Consider the following 21,599-nt stretch of genomic DNA (forward strand, 5'->3'; position numbering starts at 1 on the left):
TGTTAAGTGCTGAGCTGTCAATCATTTAAACTATGTTTCTTTCCACACATCTCCTGGAAGCATACAAAGGAAATCATGCAAAAGTCTCCTCAGGAAGCAAGTCTGTATACAAAAAGCTCAAACCAGATATCAAAATTTTGAGTCCCTGATGATGTCACTATACAATACTGGCTCCTAATCTATTCAGTTGCCATGGATTTCATGGTTTGCATTTCAAGTGCCCCTCATCCTCTTAGAAGGAGAGGCATCAAGCCAGAGTTTGCCCAAAGGCTGCTCTCATGAAAGCTTGTACTGGCAAATATTTATTAATTTCAATGGTATAAATCTCCTCAGATATAAGAATCCTAGATGACATTTGCAGAGAAATGGACTTATAGGCAGGCGGAATCAAGAGGAGAGATTTACTTTTACTCTGAGGGAGGGAATGGGGTGTGCATATTTTCTTTAAATTTAAACTTTGACATGTCACTCCAAACCCAATAAGGAAAAGTCACCCCACCTCAACACTGGATATTTCACAGAAACTTCAATTCAGGAAGACTTCTAAACAAATGCAACAGGAAGGCAGCAGATATAAGAATAAATGATATTCACAAGAGGAAAAATAACTTACTTTGGGGTTTTATTTCATGAAGAGGTTTTTTATCTAAAAAAAGAAAGAGAAAAAGAAAGTTGCATTTAATAAATTTACAAGGAGCAGATATATTTCCTATATAACTTTGTTTCTACCTCTATCAATGGAACTTCAGTTTTTGCAGGTACTATAGATTATGAGCATTCCCTTTTTATTCTATTTTTTATATTTTTCTCTTTTGAAATACTTTCCTAAGATGATTATAATTCCATTCCTTTCTCCTGCTCAGGTTTATCAGGGATTCTATTCTCTCTTGCATTTGCTATATTCTTATCAACATGCAGAGAGCAGTAAGCTTGCAACCTGTCCCTTTTACACATACAGTCAGAAAACTGCAAAGGTAAGGGATGCCATTTCACTATATATGATGATAGCAAAATCAACCTATCTATTTTTATTAAAAGGAATACTGCATTGGTTAGCTGTTTTTGTGGTGGTAATAACAAGTTCCAAACAGTGTTGTTTATTCATTCTCACTGATTATGGGTATGGTATGTTAGGAAGTTGGAAGTTTGTTTTAATAATGAAAATGGAATAAAGAATGTTTTGTTATCTGTTCATTGATGTCTGATCACTCTTAATAGACAAGTGTTTTTATTGAGTTTCAGGTGTAGGCCATTACAAATGGACATCCTTGTATACTACTTTATATTCATGACTAAGATCTTCTATCCTTCACCAAACAGTTCATCCCTTCCCCTCAGTTTACCTGTTCTTTCTTCCCCTTCCCTAGTGGTTGCTATGAAATTGATCTAATAGTCTAAAAGTTTACATTTGTTTTATTTAGTACATTAATTAGGATACTTTGTGTAACACATCTCAGTGAAACCTTACAGTTTAAGGAGTCATATCATAGTTATAGTATTTAGTAGTGCAGCAATCAGAGGAAGTGGATAAGTAGAAAAGACTACTTCCCAAATTTCATAGACTGAGTAAAAGATTCATTCTTTACTCAAAGAAAGTTATATGAGCCAGCTGTCAAGTTTTATCAACTCTTCTCCACTTTGCCCTCCATCCACACTCTCCCAGCACCAAATATCTCACAATAAACTTGCAAATCAGTTTTAGACTTGGGGCCTATAATATCCCTTTTTAAAGATTTGTTTGTTTATTTACCTATGAAAAAGGAGAGGAGGAAGACAGGACCAGTGAATCACTCTGGCACATGCAGTTGCTGTGACTTGAACTCAGGACCTTCTACTCAAGAGTTCAATACCTCATCCACTGTACTACCTTTGTAGGTTACAGCATATTTTATTTTAAACCATGTCCTTTACCTCTACTTTCTATTCTTTATTTCTTTAATCTTTTACTTATTTATTATTGGATATAGACAGAGAGAAATTGGGAGGGGAGAGGGAGACAGAGAGACCTCCAGCCCTGCTTCACCATTTGTGAAGCTTTCTCCCTGAAGGTGGGGACCAGGGGCTTCAACCCAGGTCCTTTCACACTGTAATGTGTACTTTTAACCAGGTATGCCACTTCCTGGCCCCTCACCTTTGCTTTCTGTTCCCCATGCCATGATCCTATATTAGGGCAATACAACTCCATCACAATACACAAGTCTGGGCAAAGTACTTTAAACCAAGACCAAGATTCCAGAAGGTTTGTGTGTCACATCATCCTTCTTTGTCCCTTCTCAGGAGTCACATGACACAAAGCCAGTCATTTGAAAAATCACACTTTGGTAGAAGAACCTTGAAAAGTCACCTTGTATAGTCCAGTCCTCTCTTTGCCTGAAGGCAAGTCGAGCAGAATGAGATACTGTCATTTTAGATTACATTTTTAACTCAACCAAATCAAGCACAGTACATGTCTGATAATTTCATACAAGTTAGCTAGCTACACTGTAACCCCTCCTAGGCAGACAGAGGCAGATGTTTCAAGATCTTTATAGAATGTCTCTTACAGCAGCCTCTTCTTGAAACTGATACTGATATTGGCAAAAAAAAAAAAAAATCTATATGCTTTAAACACAGTAGTGATGTCCTTTGTCATTTTATTTGTTAAGTAAGTAGCTTTTATAATAGGCCTAGACCTCTAGTAGATCCCTCTCTCCACTGTCACTGGTCATCTCCATCAGGAACAACATAATGGACCCCTTTGTGGGCCCTTATGAGACCTTGCCCTCAATGCAGATCAACAATGGTAGGGACTGCCTCATTTTCTAAAGGGATGTTGGACCAAAATCCTCTACATCTGGAGGCAGATAGGTCTTACAATGGGTGCAGCCTAGAATGCTCCTAGCTATGACCACAGAATGCAAGCTCAGACCTACAGGGACGCAGAGGTTACATAGGCTATGCACTGAATATAGCCCCCAGTTCAAATCTATGGGATATACACTTACCAATATTTATATACTTTTCCCATATTTGAGAGATAGTCTCTTCCTCGATCTAGCTTTCTAGTCGTATCCCCAACTCTGAAACCATCTCCCCGGACAATAACTTTGGCATACCTGCATATTAGCTGTCTTGCTCAGACAAAAATTAGTAAAGTCATGGAACCCTTGGAAAAATATATGACACACATCTACAAGCTTTTTTGAAAATGGAGACCCCCCCAACTCTCATCTGCTATATTCTTGCCCTTAGGTTCATGAGTACTAAATAATTTGTTCTTCTTTATATCTTAATACTTTTTCAGCTACCAAGTTGCAGATGCTATCATGACGCCAACCTGAATTTCCTGGGCAGATGACCTCACCAATGTGTCCTGGAGCCCCATTTCTCTAGATCCCTGTCCCACTAGGGCAATATTGGGACAGGCTAGGAGTATGGATCGACCTTCCAGTGCCCATGTTCAGTGGGGAAGCAATTACAGAAGCCAGACCTTCACCTTCTGCACGCCATAATGATTCTGGATCCATAGTCCCAGAGGGATAAAGAATAGGAAGGCTTCCAGTGGATGAGGATGGGATATGAAACTCTGGTGGTAAGAAATGTGTGGACTTTTACCACTTTTATCCTATGGTTTTGTTGATATTTTCTATTTTTCATTTTATAAATAAATTTAATTAAAAACCATCCAGTGTAAATCACAACCTAACAAATGGGTTGTCATCTTCCTTCTTGATATAAGGGGAAAATTAACTGATAAAGGGTAAAGTCTGGCAAATCTTTCTCTGAAATGCAAAATCTCCATAGGAGATAAATTTTCAGGTTGATGGGAGCACATTCAGATGTTTTACATAGTCAGATTTCTTAAAAAAATAAACAAAGACTCAATGCTACTAGCTTTCCTGAAAACAGGTGGCACCTCCCAAAATCCAAATACACTAGTATTTGGGTCCAAATCCAAATACACTAGTATTCTAGTACACTCAAGAACTAGAATAAAATGACTTCAGTGGTTTTAACCTAATTTCAGTTTTTGCTTATTGTGTGAAAGTATTTGGCATGGGCACAGTAATGCTGCCAGACCAGCGTTCAGAACTGAATGATGCATTGCTATAACTATACAAAGAGGCATGCCGAACAGCTGTTTAGAACTTTGTCTAAGCTTAACAGTATTTTCTTCCTTCTTGACCATCAAAATGAAGATTATACCAGCTAGGAAAATAAAACACCATTAAAAGCACATCAGATATATAACTGTTCTCCCTTGAAATAAATAAATAAACTACTAGATCTTGGTTACTTGAGATGGCAGAGATCTACTAGATCTAGCTTGGAAGGATGAAGGCGTGAATGGGACTGACATCCAAGTCTAAGGTGCTGAGATAAAGAAATGGGGTCAGGGAGATAAGTGCTGGTGCACCCGGTTAAGTGCACATAGTACAAAGTGCAAAGACCCATGCAAGAATCCAGGTTCAAGTTCCCGGCTCCCCATCTTCAGGGGAGATGATTCACAAGTGGTGAATCAGGTTTTGCAGGTGTCTATCTTTCTCTTTCTCTCACTATCTCCCTCTTAATTTCTCTCTGTCCTATCCATACAAATGGAAAAAAATGGGGGCAGGGTGGTGGCACACTTAGTCAAGTGCACATGTTACAATGCACAAAGGCCTGGGCTCAAGCCCCTGGTTCCCACATGCAGGGGGTAAGCTTTGCAAGTGATGAAGCAGTGCTTCAGGTGTCTCTCTGTGTCTCTCCCTCTCTATCACTCCCTTCCCTCTAGATTTTTGTCTGTCTCTAACCAATAAATAAGTAAAGATAATTAAAAAATTGAAACAAAAAAAATGACCACCAGTTGAAGTGGATTTCTAGAGCCAGTACCATGTCCCAGTAATAACCTTGGAGGCAGAGGGAGAGGGAGAAGGAGAGGGAGAGGGAGAGGGAGAGGGAGAGGGAGAGGGAGAGGGAGAGGGAGAGGGAGAGAAGTGAACAGAGAGTGGAGAGGGAGAAAGGGAGAGAGAGAATGAGATCATATTCTCTTCTGTGAATGCCATGTTCTGCACAGTCAAGCAGGAATAACCTTCTTGAAGGTTGATATCTGGGATCAAATATGATAAAGGCAAAGTCACTTAATAGAGGGTTAACCCATATTTAGCATTAGTAAATGACAGAAAATATGTAATAATTCCAATGTATAAAAATAATGATGATGATCTTATTTTATGGAAGAGACTGTACCACTGGATGGAGGCAAGCACAACACCAAATCAGAAATTCTAGTGAATTTTAGGATACATCAATTGAAGTGAACAAACTATTCAGTGGCCAGGGTAATAGTTCAGTGCTTAAGAACACATTCCTTGCATGTGTAATACCCAGGTTCAATCCTTAGCACTGCAGAGATTCAACAATAATCTGCTTTTTCTCACACAAACTGAATTTTAAAAAAATCTTAAAAATAAAAAAGAAACTAGTGTCCAGTCTTTCCTTTATTAGAGTAAAAACAGGCCAGAACTTCAGTTTGTGTAATGAAGGAAATGAAACTGAAAATCACAGTGGACTCCCTAGCTTCTACTCACTACAGATCTTCAGAGTAACAACCAAAGGCCTTTCACAACAATCCATTGGAAAAGATTTCCTAAAGATAGAGTTAAATTTATTCCAGGGGTTGCTGCTGAGCTGTGGGGTTTGTTTTGTGCAGGTCTTGCATGTCTTCTGTGTCAGTGCACATCGTCACATAGAAGAGACAGGAAACCTCTGCCCAAAGGAGCTTTAGTCCCCCGGCATCAGCATCAAAATTGGGTTCCACTGTGTGTTGTGAAATACCAGTATCTTGACAGCAAGCTGCTCTCACAGAGTGCTTTCCCCAACTTGAAATGCTTGAATGGAGATCATTCCCATGAGCTCAGGAGAAGAGGGTCACCCACTGACCTGACTATCTTTTGCAGCAATAGCCTAGGCCACACTGCTTGTGCTTTCATTCTGCTCATATAATCATTTTCTCACAAGGCTCAGGGTCACGCATCTACTTGGCCTCGGTCAACAAAATCCTCTCCACTTCCATTTTACTTCACTCCAAGGCCATATTCAAATGACCTCTTAGTAAATTAATCCATTAGGGCTATGGTTCTTCATGTTGGCTGCACACAGAATCACCTGGGGAGCTTTAAAAAAAAAATTCCATGCCTGGGCCCCACTCCAAGAACTCCTGATTAATTGGTGTGTGTGTGTGTGTGTGTGTGTGTGTGTGTGTGTTTCTTTTTTGATTACTGAAGGCACTACCACTTTCTGACAACAAAGCTGGGATTCTGTGTATTCAATTCAGTCTCTGCCTCCTTAAGCGGTTGTGGCAGTAGCTATGGTGTACAGATGGGTCCAGAAGGATCCCTCCTGTGTCTTGCAAGCAGAGAAATGTAATTTTAAGCCAGTGTCAACTGAGCTTGAGAAAAATCATAACACTTTTTGCCACTGCTTAACATACACTGAGACAACTTTTGGTTAAATAGAAATTAATAAGTAATTGTAATCAGTGACTGTTTTAAAAACTATTTTATTCTAATAATTTTATATATTTATAAGTGAAAGGTGAAGTTTTTTTAAGTGTTATTTTATTTTATTTTACCCAGAACTCTGGCTTATGGTGAGACCAAGGAGCCTTTCACATAAAGATCTTTTACACAATCATTTGCTAAACATGTTTTCTTTAAAAATAACCATTATTACTTATATATTTACTACCAAATCATTGTATTCAAAATAAAACTGTCAATAGCAAAGAAAAAGGAAATCTATAGCTCCACCACCAAGAAATAACTGCCTTTACCCTAAATTATATGTCAAAATCTATGCATTTGTCCATGATTTTCTGTACATTCCTATATGCCTATACATATATACTAGTAGGAAAGTACATGATATTGACAGTGACTAATATTTTTATCTACAAAACATGAAATTATCTTTATATAGACTGCATCTGTTTTCTTTCAGTACTAGACTACCAGTCTTCTCTCTGTATAGGAAGAGAGAGAGAGAGAGAGAGAGAGAGAGAGAGAGAGAGATCTACCTTTTTACTCTGACACTGGGCTTAAATTGTTCAAGGAGCTATAGACATGTATCTCTATAGTTATAGTGTTTAAAAAAATCTAAGTTAACTACAACTTCAGTCTACTTAGATCAAAACTGTTTGAGCCTGTCAGTATCTCTGATATGGAGATTTCCAGATACCCATAAAGGGCACAAAGCACAGTGAAGTCAAGTATATTACTGTAGATGCTGACCATTGGATTTTCATAGAAAACAAACTCTCAACTAACTTGGTTATTATAATAATTAACTCTTCATATCTCAAACTCTTTTGAAGAAAACAAGAAATCCTTCCCATTTTCTTTAAGATCCTCATTTCTCCTAGTCTCGGAACCTCTAGGGCTATGCCCATATTTCTTGATATTTATTTTATTTTAATACATTACCATCATACTACCTGTGTTGACCTCAACCAAATCAACGCTACTAGTGCTGCCATCTCACATTATGCTGCTAATGAATTATTACTGTGGACAGTAGCCAGAGATACTGAGCCTGAGATGTCAGCCTCCCAATTCCTCAGATCTGGTGATATCTTTCCTAACACACAGATGACCTAGTTCCATGTTAAGAAAGCACACCAGCTAACAAAGTTACAGATACTAGATATAGGCTAGGGTTTAGGGTACTGGGTACAGGTGTACATGTATCCATAAGCAAGGGACAATTATATTACTCAAAGTAAAAGTGCTTAATAGCGCTCTATGATTACACTCAGACCTAACAAACCTGGAATCCTAGTAAAAATGCCTCAAGACGACATCATAAATTCCCTACTTAGACCAAGTTAGCTCGGCAATCTAACAGAAAAGCCCAAAGAAGACAGATCCCAAAATCCTAATTCTGACTGGGCACAATAAATGACACTTAACACTTAAACACTTGGAGAAAATCTAAGGTCATAAGATAAAGAGAGGATTCCCCAGAACCCTGCCCCACTAGGGAAAGAGAGAGACAGGCTGGGAGTATAGATAGACCTATCAGTACCCATGTTCAGCCGGGAAGCAATTATAAAAGCCAGACCTTCCACCTTCTGCATCCCACAATGACCTTGGGTCCATACTCCCAGAGGGATAAAGAATAGGAAAGCTATCAAGGGAGGGGATGGCATATGGAGTTCTGGTGGTGGGAATTATGTGGAGTTGTACTCCTCTTATCCTATGATTTTGTCAGTGTTTCCTTTTCATAAATGAGAGAGAGAGAGAGAGAGAGAGAGAACAACAAGAGTAGTCCTAAAAAGTGCAAGAGACTGGCTCACTTAATAATGATCTTTTTGGTCAATATCAAACCACCTCATCACCTGGGACCCTAATCAGGGAATCCTTGGATTCCCACACAAATATGATGGGCATAGACCTCTAATGGATCCCTCTTTCCACAATCAATGGCTACTTCCAACAGGAAAGTTATTATAAATCCTCTTGCAGACCTTCCCAGGCCTTGCTCTCACCATAATGCAGCAATGACAGAGACTGCCCCAGTTTCTGAAGAAAGTCTGAGTCATCCTGCCCTGCCACTTGAAGAAGACTAGTGCTGAAATGAGGTGAAGTCTGCAATGTTCCCAGCTGTGGTCATAAACTGTGAGCTCAGACCAACAAGGACTCAGAGATTACACAGACTCCTGTGCAAAATATAAAAATATATATGGGCCCTGGGTAAAAAGTTAATTTTATTCATAGTTTTTTTTTTCAAGAATGGGAGCTACTTTCTGCCCTCATCCAACTTTCTAGTCCCCCGCCCCCCCTTTTTTTGAAATCTAATTTGACACCATTTTCTCAGACAATATTTATGTCCATTTCCATTAGCTATCAAACTCAAGCAAAACTTCTATAGTCATGGACCCTAGGAACATGTCTAAAATGGACTTCCTAGCTTTCGTCCATCCTAACATCCCTATTCTCATCTGCTCTCTTTTGGTTCATGTTCATTAGCCATTTTGTCTCTTTTTAGGTCTTGCCACCTTCCAGACACCAAGTTACAGATGTTATCATGATTTTATCCTTATTTCATTGGTCATTACCCCAATGGGGAAAGACAGAAACAGGATGGGGGTATGGATTGGCCTGCCAACAACCATGTCCAGCTGAGAAGCAATTATAGAAGCCAGATCTCCCACCTTCTACACCCAAATAATAATTTTGATCCATACTTCCAGTGGGGGAGAAATGATAAGGGGGAGATGACCAGAGCGTTCTGAAGTCCAACTCCATCAGAAACAGGAGAGAGAAGAGGAAAAATGGAGGGACATTTGGGTGTAGTAATAGGTGTATATGTGACTTGGAAAGGAAAAGAAGATGGACTGTAGAAACACATGGGTAAATATATACAAATACAGACAGATAGCTGTGGAGATAATATTTAACCCATAGCTGCAACCTCAGAAGAACTGCTGTAGTTTACAATGGAGGGATTGTGGATTCAGAATTCTGGTGGTGGGAACAGTGCAGAGTTGATCCCCTGTTATCTTTTAATTTTGTGAATCAATATCAAGTCACTAACAACCCCACCAATGTGTTCTGGAGCTCCAATTTTGCAGAACCCCGCCCCACTAGGGAAAGAGAGAGACGGGCTTGGAGTATGGATCAACCTGTCAATAACCATGTTCAGCCAGGAAGCAATTCCAGAAGCCCGACCTTCCACCTTCTGCACCCCATAATGACACTGGGTCCATACTCCCAGAGGGATAAAGAATAGGAAAGCTATCAATGGAGGGGATGGGATACGGAGTTCTGGTGGTGAGAATTGTGTGGAGTTGTACCCCTCTTATCCTATGGTTTTGCCAGTGTTTCCATTTTATAAATAAAATAAAATAAAATAAAATAAAGAAATCTACCTTTTGGGTGGTGGTTCATTTATTTTCTACCTTTAATTAATTGTTTTAGTTGCCTGGTCATATACTATGATCCCAAATCATTCCCATGGTATATATCCCTTGTTTTTAGAAGCTAATAATATTTATAGTTGTACCCATAACCTCCCACTACCCATCCACCTACATTCAGCTTTATAATTTCTCTGCCAGGAACAAGGGAGCCAACTGTGTGCAACCTATACCTTGGGTTCAAAGGGAGGGCAGGTCCTGTAGAATGCTACATGTGGACAAGTGAGTTTAAATTCTAATCCTAAGACTGGGCAAATGGCTGCTCCTCTAAGCCTATGAGTTGTGAATATTTGAAGTAGAGTCCTGTGGATTTTGAATAATACACAGGTTTGCTAGCTAACAGAAAATTTTCTATTTTAGTTTTAATATTCTGGTATTAGGAGACTGGGTGACAGCTCAGCTGGTAGAGTGCATTCTTTACCATGTGTAAGAACCTGGGTTCAAGGCTGTGGCCACCACATGAGGAAGCCTGCATGGGGCAATGTTTCATAAAAGTGTAGCAGTGCTGTGGTGTTGGTCTTTCTCCAGCTTCCCTCCTTTCCTTTCTCCCTTATTTATAATTGTTGCTAGGGATCAGTGCCTGAAGTGCCTGAATAAATCTACTGATCTCAGAGACTTTCTTTCTCTCCCCTTCACCCCTCCCACACTTCTTTTAGAAACAAGAGAGAAACTGGGATGTGATATAGGGAGAGAGAGAGAGAGAGAGAGAGAGAGAGAGAGACCTATAGCAGTGCTCCATTGGTCATGCAGCTTCCCCTGCAAGTGGATGCTGAGGGTTTGAACTTTGGTTCTTACACAAAGAAATGGGTATACTTTATTGGGTGTGCCACCATTCATCTCCCTTCTTTCTCTACATCTATATCTTTCTCACTGACTTTCACTTTCTTGAAAGGGAAGAGAGAGAGAGAGAGAGATCCCTGGGAGCAGTGGCATTGTGAAATTGCAGAGTTCAATGATAATCTTTGTGGCAAAACAACAAATAGATAGATAGATAGATAGATAGATAGATAGATAGATAGATAGATAGATAGATAGATAGAATGAGTGGGTCCTGAAGCCACTCAGCAGGGGATCAAAATTCACCCGGACAACATCCTCCTTAGATAGCAACTCTCTAGCCATCAATTTGAATATGCCACTATAGCTCATGTTTACCATACTTTATTTTACTAAATCAGTCATTTCCTATGTTTTATCTATAGAGAATATGCATTTTAACCTCTTTCACTAAAAATAAGTGTTAGACAATGCCACAGAACCTAGACATAGACCAGGGCCCATGAGATAGAGCACATGTGTACATGTATCCATAAGTTAGGGGAAAATATTTATCTTAAAGCAAAAGTGCACAATAGTTTGCAGTGACTCAATAGGTGCAGTAAGCAAAAGACACCATAAAATACTTAAATAGTTTCTACTTAGACCTAGATATTCTTCTCACGTACTTCCTATTTCACTTCCCTCAGTCACTGAGAAGCTAACCTTGTCAGACAAAGTAAGGACTACAAAAGCTGGATAAGGGCAAGAGACCAGCGTACTTTAATAACGGTTCTTTTGGTTACTACCAGGCCACCCCATCACTCAGGGCCTAAGTCAGAGAATCCTGGAATTCCAATACAGTGATAGGCCTTGACCTCTAAAAGATACCTCTCTCCACTGTCACTGGCCATCTCTATCAGGAACAATATAATGGACCCCTTTGTGGGTCCCTAAAGGACCTTCCCCCTATGAGGATCAGCAATGGTAGGGACAGCCCCATTCTGTGAAGGGAGGTTGGACCAACATACTCTACCACTCAAGGGAGATGGGTCCAGCAGTGAATGCAACCTAGAACATTCCTAGCTAAAGAATGTAAGCTCAGACCTAAAGGGATACAGAGGTTATACAGGCTATTCACTGAATATAGGCCCCAGATCAAATCGATGGGGTTAACAGTTACCAATCTTTATATACTTTTACCATATTTGGGAGCTATTCTCTTCCCTGATACAGTTTTCTAGTCCTATCGCCAACTCTGAAACCATCTCCCCAGACAAGATCTTTGGTCCACCTGTATGTTAGCTGTTGGGCTCAGGCAAAAATTAGTAAAGTCGTGGGATCCTTGGAGTATACATAACAAGCTTTTTCCAAAATAGAGACACCAAATCTCATCTGCTATATTTTTGCCATTAGGTTCATGAGTATTAAACAATTTGTTCTGCTTTATATTTTAATGCTTTCTCAGCCACCAAGTTCCAGGTGCTACCATGATGCCAACCTAACTTCCCTGGGCAGATGACCTTACCAATGTGTCCTGGAGAACCACCTTTCCAGAGCCCTACCCCATTACAGAAAGATAGGGACAAACTGAGAGTATGGATCGACCTGCCAATTCCCATATTCAGCGGAGAAGCAATTACAGAAGCTGGATCTTCCACCTTCTGCACCCTATAATGATCCTGAGCCCATGTTTCCAGAGGGATAAAGAACAGGAAAGCTTCCAAGGGAGAGGATGGGATATGGATCTCCAGTGGTGGTAACTGTGTGAAATTGTACCCCTCTTACCGTATGGTCTTGTAGATACTTTTTTTATTTTATAAATAAATTTAAATAAAAAGGTAAGTGTTAGATGTTTATTTTAAATCCCCCCCTTTGTAATTTCAAATTTCATTGTTGAGCCTGAAGTTTGTGGAATAGTCATTCTTATCTCTCTAGGTTTTCCTTATTTTAGATATTAATTCTAACATCAGCAAATGTGACTCTACTATGATTCCCCATATACTCTAAGACCTGGCCAACTGTATTACCTACCTAGTCATTCTCCTAGCAACAGGTTCTACCACAAATGACTTAATTTTTGCCTAAGATAAATTCTACCTAACATAAATTCATGCTATAGTCTAATCAAACCAATAATTATTCAAATTCATCTTAGTACCTTTGCCCATGGTTGTTGCCTGTCTTCTCCCTCTAAACCTCCTATATAAAAATGTCCTACCCTACAGGCATACTTTTTTGTTTCTTTAATAAAATCTCTGATGGTTACTGATTTCAAGGATCTTCTACTTCTTTAGATAGTTTATCTAACTTATAGTCACTAAAACACAATGTGAGAGTTTTCCCCCTAAAAGTTAATGACTTCATAAGTGTTCATTGAATTATTTTCTTTTGATAATCACTATCACTTATGAGTCCCTAGCCTGTAAATCACATTCAAATGATTAGCTCACAAATAATCATCACTGCAACCAGAAAATTACAGCAAGAAGAATCAGGGAAAATGAAATTAAAAGATAGTTATTTGATTATTTACTCATGGGTAAAAATGTAGTTGGTGTTATCATCAATGTGTTTAATGTATTCTTACTTTTCCTCTCCCCATAACTAGAAATAATTATGCACCAGTGTTTTTCCCTTTGAATGCTATCCAAGGCTGCGGGAAATCCCAGAACTTGGCAGATCTGCCTTGTGTTAGCACTGGCAGATAATTAGATAAACACAAAGCCTGCTCTGCATTGGTAAGGTTGAAGTGATTGAATATGTCAGGCAGACACTGGAGATGACAAGTGGTGAGTCTATTCTAGTCTCCTCTGGGTGTTGAAAGTTAAGACATACAGAAGAACCTGCAGGAACACAACTGACAGCTCTTGTATACACCCTAACACTCTCAGAATGATCAAAACCAGAAAAATTGAAAGAGCATAAATCACAGCCTTTCTCTAGGTTTACATATCCTGGCTTTCATGTTTTTTTCCATATATATTTGCTAATTTATTTTTTTAATTTTTCTATTATCTTTATTTATTTATTGGATAGAGACAGTCATAAATAGAGAGGGAATGGAGGGAATGGAGAGGGTGAGAGACAGATAGACACCTGCAGCTCTGCTTCACCACCTGTGAAGCTTTCCTCCTGCAGGTGGAGACTGGGGGCTCGAACCTGGGTCGCTGCACATTGTAACATGTGCACTAAACCAGGTGTGCCACCATCCAGCCCCACTAGTTTATTTTTTAAAAGTCCTGCTTGGATATTACTCTTTGGGGAACATATTTATAGCCACACATTTAATGGGTTAATTCCATTTTTGCTTTTTTATTCAACAATTCTGAGCCTGTACACTGCTTATGTGCTTGTATTTGCACATGTGGCAATGGTGACAAAATCTATTTCCCCTTTTAAAGTGTACTCTGAGCTCATCCATACGGAGCAAGTATAGAGACCAAAATGTTTCCTTCCAAGGAATTCTACTTGGTAATGCTTGTTAGAACTCGCTGGTCTCAACAGTTTCTCACTACCTAGAGAAATTCCAGGGTTGAATGATGATAACACACACTTGCATAAGAATTAAGGTTTGAGAGACACATCTTAGTAAGTAACAAAACAGTTCTACTAACATCTTTCACCAGAGAACTTTTCAAAATCAAAATATTATCCTATTAATTATGAGAAGTAAGGCAGACCATAATTGATGTCTCAGGGATATCACTTATGATGACAAAAGCCTCTCAAATTGCTCTTCAGCTTTTCAGTGAAAGCTTGGTGTGCATCAGGAAATGCTGCCTTCCTCCTTTTGAACTTGGAAATTTCCTCATAGAAATGTTCTCTGTATTTTATTTTTTTATAATTTATTTATAAAATTAAAAAATACCTACAAAAACACAGGCTAAAAGGAGTACAATTACACAAAATTTCCACTATTAGAGTTCCGTATCCCATCCCCTCCCTTGGAAGTGTTCCTGTTCTTTATCCCTTTAGGAGCATGGACTCAGGATCATTATGGGGTACAGAAGGTGAAAGGTCCAGCTTCTATAATTGCTTCTCTGCTGCTCATGGGCATTGGCAGGTCAATCCATATTCCCATCCTGTTTCTATCTTTTTCCTAATGTGACAGGGCTCTGGAGAGGTGGTGCTCCAGGACACATTGTGAGGTCTACTGCCCAGGATGTCAGGTTGGTGTCATGGTATTATCTGGAACCTGGTGGCTGAGAAAGCATTATGATATAAAGCAGAACAAATTTTTTTAATACTCATGAACATAATACTCCTTATGCCAGTCCTTGTGCTTCATGCCACGTGTGCTTAACCTGCTGTGCTACTGTCTGGCCCCCTATATGCTTTTTTTTTATTTTATTATCATTGGGGCTCTGTACTTATCTATATATCACCACTAGAGATCACCACTCCTGGAGGCCTTTCTTTTTTGCCTTTATATTTTATTTGATAGGGCAAAAAGAAATTAGGAGAGGGGAGATTAACAGGGAGAGAGAAAGATAAACACTTCAGACCTGCTTTACTGCTTGTGAAATGTTGCAGGTGGGAAGCAGGAGCTCAAACCCATGTCCTTGCACATGGTGATATGTGCACTTAACAGGGTGTGCCACCACCCAGTCCCCAATACTAAATTTTTTTGCATTGGTTATCTCATGTCTTTCCCAGAAAGAACCTTAAGAAACTTTTAAGGATGATTAAATGTAGGCTTAAAGAAATTAAGGAACTCTCCTACTGCAATTGAAAAAAAATATCAGTTATTTGAACTGAAGCCTGACCTTTTAACGTGTCCATTTGTCTACGGGGTGCTTGAGTTGGCTCAGTTCACTCATTTCTCTAGATTCTAAGTATATGTTGTTATTATATTTTATAGCCATGAGACAGTATAGTGTGTCTGCAAGCATACATACAGGCCCCAAGTTTGAGCCAAATCCTTACTGCAATGAAGGAAGCTCTATTGCTGTTCTCCCTCTCTCTCTCTCTCTCTCTCTCTCTCTCTCTCTCTCTTTCTTTCACTCTTCTTCCCTCTCTCTCTTTCTCACTAAATAAAAACAAAAAAATTGGCTTGGAGTGAAGTGCTAGGAACAACAAAATCATCTTTCAAAAAGGAAATACCTAGTTTTAGTTCAGAATCACAAAGGAATCAGATTTAGTTCTGAGTAACAAATCAAGAGAGGTCTACCCTGGCCAGTCCTCAGAGAAAATCAAACTTGGTGCTTTTGATAACCCCAATTTAGAGTTGCTGCTTTTCCTTGTGATTCCTGAGGGTACCATCAATAAAACATTTCTCTTTTCATCATTTGGGAGGTAGTACAGTGGGTATGGCATTGGATATGTAAATACGAGGTCTTGAGATTGATCCCTGGCATTGAATATGCCAGAGTGCTGCTCTGGTTATCTCTCACTTTCTCTCCCATAAATGAGTAATATGGATTTGCCTTCCCACCAACTGTTTGGTTTTATGGCTAAACTATCATTTCTGTAGAGAATTTTAAGTTTTCTAATGGGCTGTGTCCAGTCCTCATTGTCATAGGGATATGTTCATATTTGCCTGTTTAGTTTTTGTTTCTTCTTTTGCTTTGTTATTCATTCTATCTCTTCTTCTTTATTTCTTTCTTTCAGTAATCTGATCTGGAGGTAATGTATCCTGCTCTCCAGCTGTCCATATTTAATTTTAAAGTCCTTCCTATTTACAGTGGAAGTGTTTTATTTCAATTCCTCTCATAAAATGAACAAAGTTAACCAGTTGTGCCTGAGATAAACAATCTTCCAGAGATCATGTTTCTGAAGCACAATGACACTTCCTGTCCAATTTACCCAAAATAATGTAAGCAAAGTATAAAAGTACATATTGAAATATGTTGGATGGGAGTGAATAGAAATGGGAAATAGAAATTAGAAAAGGCAGATGGAAAAGAGATAGGCAGAATAATTGTCTTGATTTCTAATAGCTGAAAAGGAAATTCTTACATAGGTTACTCTGTCCTGACTATGTTCATTTACTACTGGTGCAGGAGGAAATAAAGAGAAGATTGTGACAGAAAGAAAATTTCTTGGATAACAAAAAGGCATCTGTGTTTCAAAGCTGATTGGTAAGAAAAGCTGAACATGTTTAAAGATTAACAAAATACATATCAGTCATGGGCCACTGGATCAATGCCAATCCTCATATGAAGGGAGATATTAAGTTCAAAGGACAACCAGATGTTTTTAAATCTTTTTATCAACGGGAAAAAACTAGAAAAGTCTACAGTGGCCAGGTAGCAAAGGGGAACCCTTTAAGGGTACAGTGAGTTTTGAGCTCTCTTTAGTTCAGTTCCACTCATGATACAGCACTCTCACCAAAAGGCACAAAATGATAGCTTTAGCTTCGTAGAACTAAAAAAAAAAAAAAGAAAGAAAGAAAGAAAGAAAAAAAAAAAGAAAGGAAAACTGTGTTTTCACTAGAAAGCATAAGTGTTGTGAGATTTCTACTTTATTTTTTAATTAAGCACAATAGAAACTTTAGTTGTGAGCACTCCACTCTGTCTCATTAAGGCTTGTTACTCACTGATCTTCTTATTGGGTCCCATAATGGAAAAGTGTTTACTGGGACATGGGGGAGAGATTGCTGCTAAGCTGCTAATGACACCATATGTGTCCAAATCTCCTTTTTATTACTCCTATGAGCCTGAAATATTATATCCAGATTTTCTATGCAGTATACATGAAGGCAACTCTGAATTAATCAATTGTTAAGCAGAAAAGTAGCTAATGGGTATTTCTAGAAAAATCTTTATATGGAAGGGATCCCGCACCTATTATACACTAGGAAATGGAATATTAAAAGTTTCTTATTGCTTATGGGATTATGGCTGGGGCATGGCGACAGGACAATGAATCCAACACTCCATTCGATCATTTATTATTATTGTTGTTGTTGTTTAATTTGACAGGACATAGAGAAAGAAAAAACACCTGCAGTACTGCTTCACTGCCTGTGTATCCCTCCCCCACCCAACACACACATACATAGCAGGTGGGGCCTGAGGGCTTGAATCCTGGATCTTGGGAATGATAATTTATGTGTTCAACTAGGTGCACTAACAACTGGTGCCAGACATAAAAGGCTTTAATATCAAAACCATTTGGGAGCATTAGGAAGCAACAGGTAATTTCACAACAGGCAGTTTAAGAATGAATTGTGTACACTTACAGTCAACAAAATTTATACCCCTTTCCCATATTAGGAAGCTACTCTCTTCCCTCATCTAGCTTTCTGGTCCTTTTTCAGTCATGACATCATCTCCCCAGACAATAACTTGGATCCACCTGCATATCAGATTTTAGGCTCAGCAGAAAAACAAAACAAACAAATAAACAAAAAAAATATTATAGCCACAGGCCCTTTGGAATATAACTAAAATATGTCTACTAGCTTTCCACAAAATGGAGGACTTCCCAACTCTTCATCTGCACTATTTCAGCCTTTAGGTTCATGATTAGTCAACAATTTGTTTGGCTTTATATGGTGACGCTCTTTTCTTTTATTTTTTCCTTTTTTTTTTATTTAAGAAAGGAGACATTAACAAAACCATAGAATAAGAGGGATGCTCTTTTCAACCACCAGGTTCCAGATGCTGGCATGATGCCAACCAGACTTCCCTGGACAGACAACCCCATCAATGTGCCCTGGATCTGCTTCCACAGAGCCCCACCCTACTAGGGAGAGAGAGAGAGAGAGGCACGCTGGGAGTATGGATCAACCAGTCATCGCCCATGTTCAGCAGGGAAGCAATTACAGAAGCCAGACCTTCCACAATGACCTTGGTTCCATATTCCCAGAGGGTTAAAAAATAGGAGAGCTATCAGGGGAGGAGATAGGATGTGGATTTCTGGTGGTGGGAACTGTGTGGAGTTGTATCCCTCTTATCCTATGGTTTTGTCAATGTTTTCTTTTTATAAATAAAAGAAAAAATGTAAAAAAAAAAAATAGGAAAGCTATCAGGGGAGGGATTGGGATATGGAGTTCCAGTGGTGGGAATTGTGTGGAACTGTACCCCTCTTATCCTATGGTCTTGTCAGTGTTTGCATTTTATAAATAAAAACTTTAAAAAACTTTATAAAAAAATTTTAAAAATAATGAATTGTGTACTAGCATGTTACTGATGTCATTTTCAGTTCTTTGCTATATAGGGTCTAACTGTGCAATAGTTGATTTTGCAGTAGTATGGGTTCTGAAGTAATAACATAAGAAAAGTTTAAAAATGAGTCAAATATGATTCTGGACTCTTTGACCTTTGGGAATGATAGGCTTAGTTTTGTTAAAGGGATACTCATTTGTTACAATCCTACATACAAAACAAGCATTCTGTAACTTAGTCGCAAAAAGCAAAAGTTGTCTCAAATGTATTAAACCAACTCTGGAATGAAATTTCCATATTCAGCACCCTAGGAAAGAGACTCAGGTAATTACTGTAATGGATAACAATGAGGTTTAGAACTGTACAAGGGAAAATGCTTAATAAGGCAACCTTTACTTTGATGTGATTACAGGCTCACCTTTTCAGGTGCTTCCTTTAGGTTATTTAAGCCGATCATTGAACAGACAGTGTAGCTGGATTATTAGGTGTGATTTAGAGATATTTACTTGAACCTGTAATTGTATAGGTATCTTTATCCTTGATGTGGTTTCCAATGTATCAATTTAAACTTTCCTTATCAACGTGCCCATCAGAAATGAAAACAAACCACAGTTTTTCTGTGATTCAGGTTTTGAGCTGTCAAGGTTGAATTGATCTACTTTACACCTTGACAAGAAGGAAAGATTAGCTACTACAAGGTAGCTTGGCTCTAATAATTTCTTCCTTCTTTCAGGCCCCTGTGTCATTTCACTGGCTTCAGTATCACTACACATCTAAGACATCAATTCTAAGCCAAAGTTTTTAGTTTTATTTTTTTTTACATATTATTTATTTATTTTGGTAGAGACAGAGAAATCAAGAGGGGAGTGGGGAGGTAGGGAGGTGGAGAGAGAGAGAGACACCTGCAGCACTGCTTTACCTCTTGTGAAGCTTTCCCCCTGCAGGTGGGGGCCAGGGGCTTAAATCCAAGTCCTTGTGCATTGCAGCATTTGCACTCAACTAGATGTGCCCCTGCCTGGCCCCAGTCTTTAGTTTTATAAAGGCTACACTACAGGAAAAAACATCCTTTTTACTTAGGATGAAATTATACAACCACCATTTTAACTTTGCTTTTCTCAGTGAGGCATATCCATATTATTTACTTTTGACTACAATCCTCTAGGTATAGAAAGACCTAAATTCAACAAATAGAAAAGGCAATGCTCAGAAAACTACCTGGTTCCAGTGTTTAAACTTATAAAACATAGATCTACACACTATACTGCATAATTATCTTTCTGGGAAAGAAATGGTATACCACAAAGGCACTGGAAAATCTGTTTATGTTTCTGATTTGGATCCCTGGGCAAATGACTATTTGGCAAAATGTCCTCTTGCCAGTCTTGAGCATTTACATTTTTGTTGAGAGTACTTAGGTGTGGCCATCTGTGATAACATAACACTAAGGTTCTCTGTTCCAGTCACAACTGACCAAGCAACAATCACACCCAAATATTAAAGTGATCATTCAGAACTGGCAGCTCCATCTCTAGGAGATATGCAGCCCTTAGGGACAAAAAAAGAACCCAGATACTTTGCTAAAAGATAAATATTATCAAAGAGTTGTAGGTCATCCAAAAGCTAAGCAATGTCATTGCTAAACCTCCAAAAGAATTTGGGAATTAAGGAATTGCTCTAGGGTCATGTTTGGCATAAGGACAAAAAATTAAGATGAAGGAAATTCCCAAATTGTACCATGACCTAAATCCTTCACAAAGTCACTGCTCCAGAAAGCTGTTGACAAATGCTATTTTAATCAAACTCAGACTTCACTGGTGCTGTATCTTGACAGCACAGCTAGTTTCACCAAGCACTCCAGAGCGCAACAGTGGGAGGTTCAGAATGATGTTGGATTTGTTTAACTAAATTGTTCATTCCTTCTAGTAGAGATGGCAAAATGTTGTTATTAATTCTTGTTGACATTGGTAGCCACTCTATGCATTTTTTTTGTTTTGACAGAGACTTAGAGAAATTTAGAGGGACAAAAGAGGTAGAGGAGAGAGAGAGAGAGAAAGAGAAAGAGAGAGAGAGAGATCTGCAGTACTGCTTCACAGCTCATGAAGCTTCCCTATACAAGCGAGGATTGGAAGTTTGAGCCCAGGTCCTTGAACATGTGTGTACTCCATGGGATGTACTACCTCCTAGACTCATATGTTGCATTCTTTAAACATACCACTTTCTAACTGATCTATTAATATATATGAATCACCTCTATGACTTCATAGACTTCATAATTTCTCTTTCAAAAAAGGCTAGTTACAATAGCCATTAAGTATCTCTGATCATATTTGGTAAAGGATATTAGAAAAACCATGCTTAAGTAAAAAAGGAACTAAAAAAAAATGAATACACCCACAAAAGGCTTTCATAACATTTTACACTTGTGGTGTGATTTAATAGGTCTTACTTCAAATGCTGACCATATTGCAGATTTCAGCTGTATTTCCAGTTATTTTATTTTCATTATAGGAAAACATAAACAGAGTAGTAACTAAACTACACACCTGTTATGAAAACTAAACACAGCAAATATACATAGGAAGCATCCCTTTAAAAAAAATGAACTAATTAGAGTGAGTGCATCAGACATGACCATGACTACCTCTAGGAATGAACTATGTAAAAGACTTTGGGGTGAGGGGAGGGTTGGGGTCCTGGAACATAATGGCAGAGGAGGACCTAGTGAGAGTTGTATTGTTATGTGGAAATGTTCCGCATGTACAAACTATTATATTTTACTACCAACTATAAAC

The 21,599-nt window shown here is 38.6% G+C and overlaps 1 protein-coding gene across 6 annotated transcripts in view; it reads right to left on the reverse strand.

Annotated features, from left to right (window-relative positions):
- Positions 1-21,599, reverse strand: part of UNC5D (unc-5 netrin receptor D) — a 704,674-nt gene that overhangs the window by 118,782 nt on the left and 564,293 nt on the right. For 4 of the 6 annotated variants that reach the window (XM_060182801.1, XM_060182791.1, XM_060182787.1 and 1 more), the window contains one exon: positions 614-646. The exons of the other annotated variants lie outside the window; for them this stretch is intronic. In XM_060182801.1, the coding sequence (XP_060038784.1) occupies positions 614-646 (33 nt within the window). The remainder of the gene's footprint in view (positions 1-613; positions 647-21,599) is intronic. 6 annotated transcript variants of the gene reach the window in all.

The sequence above is a fragment of the Erinaceus europaeus genome, chromosome 2 (genome assembly GCF_950295315.1).
Source record: "Erinaceus europaeus chromosome 2, mEriEur2.1, whole genome shotgun sequence".
Classification (NCBI taxonomy): domain Eukaryota; kingdom Metazoa; phylum Chordata; class Mammalia; order Eulipotyphla; family Erinaceidae; genus Erinaceus; species Erinaceus europaeus.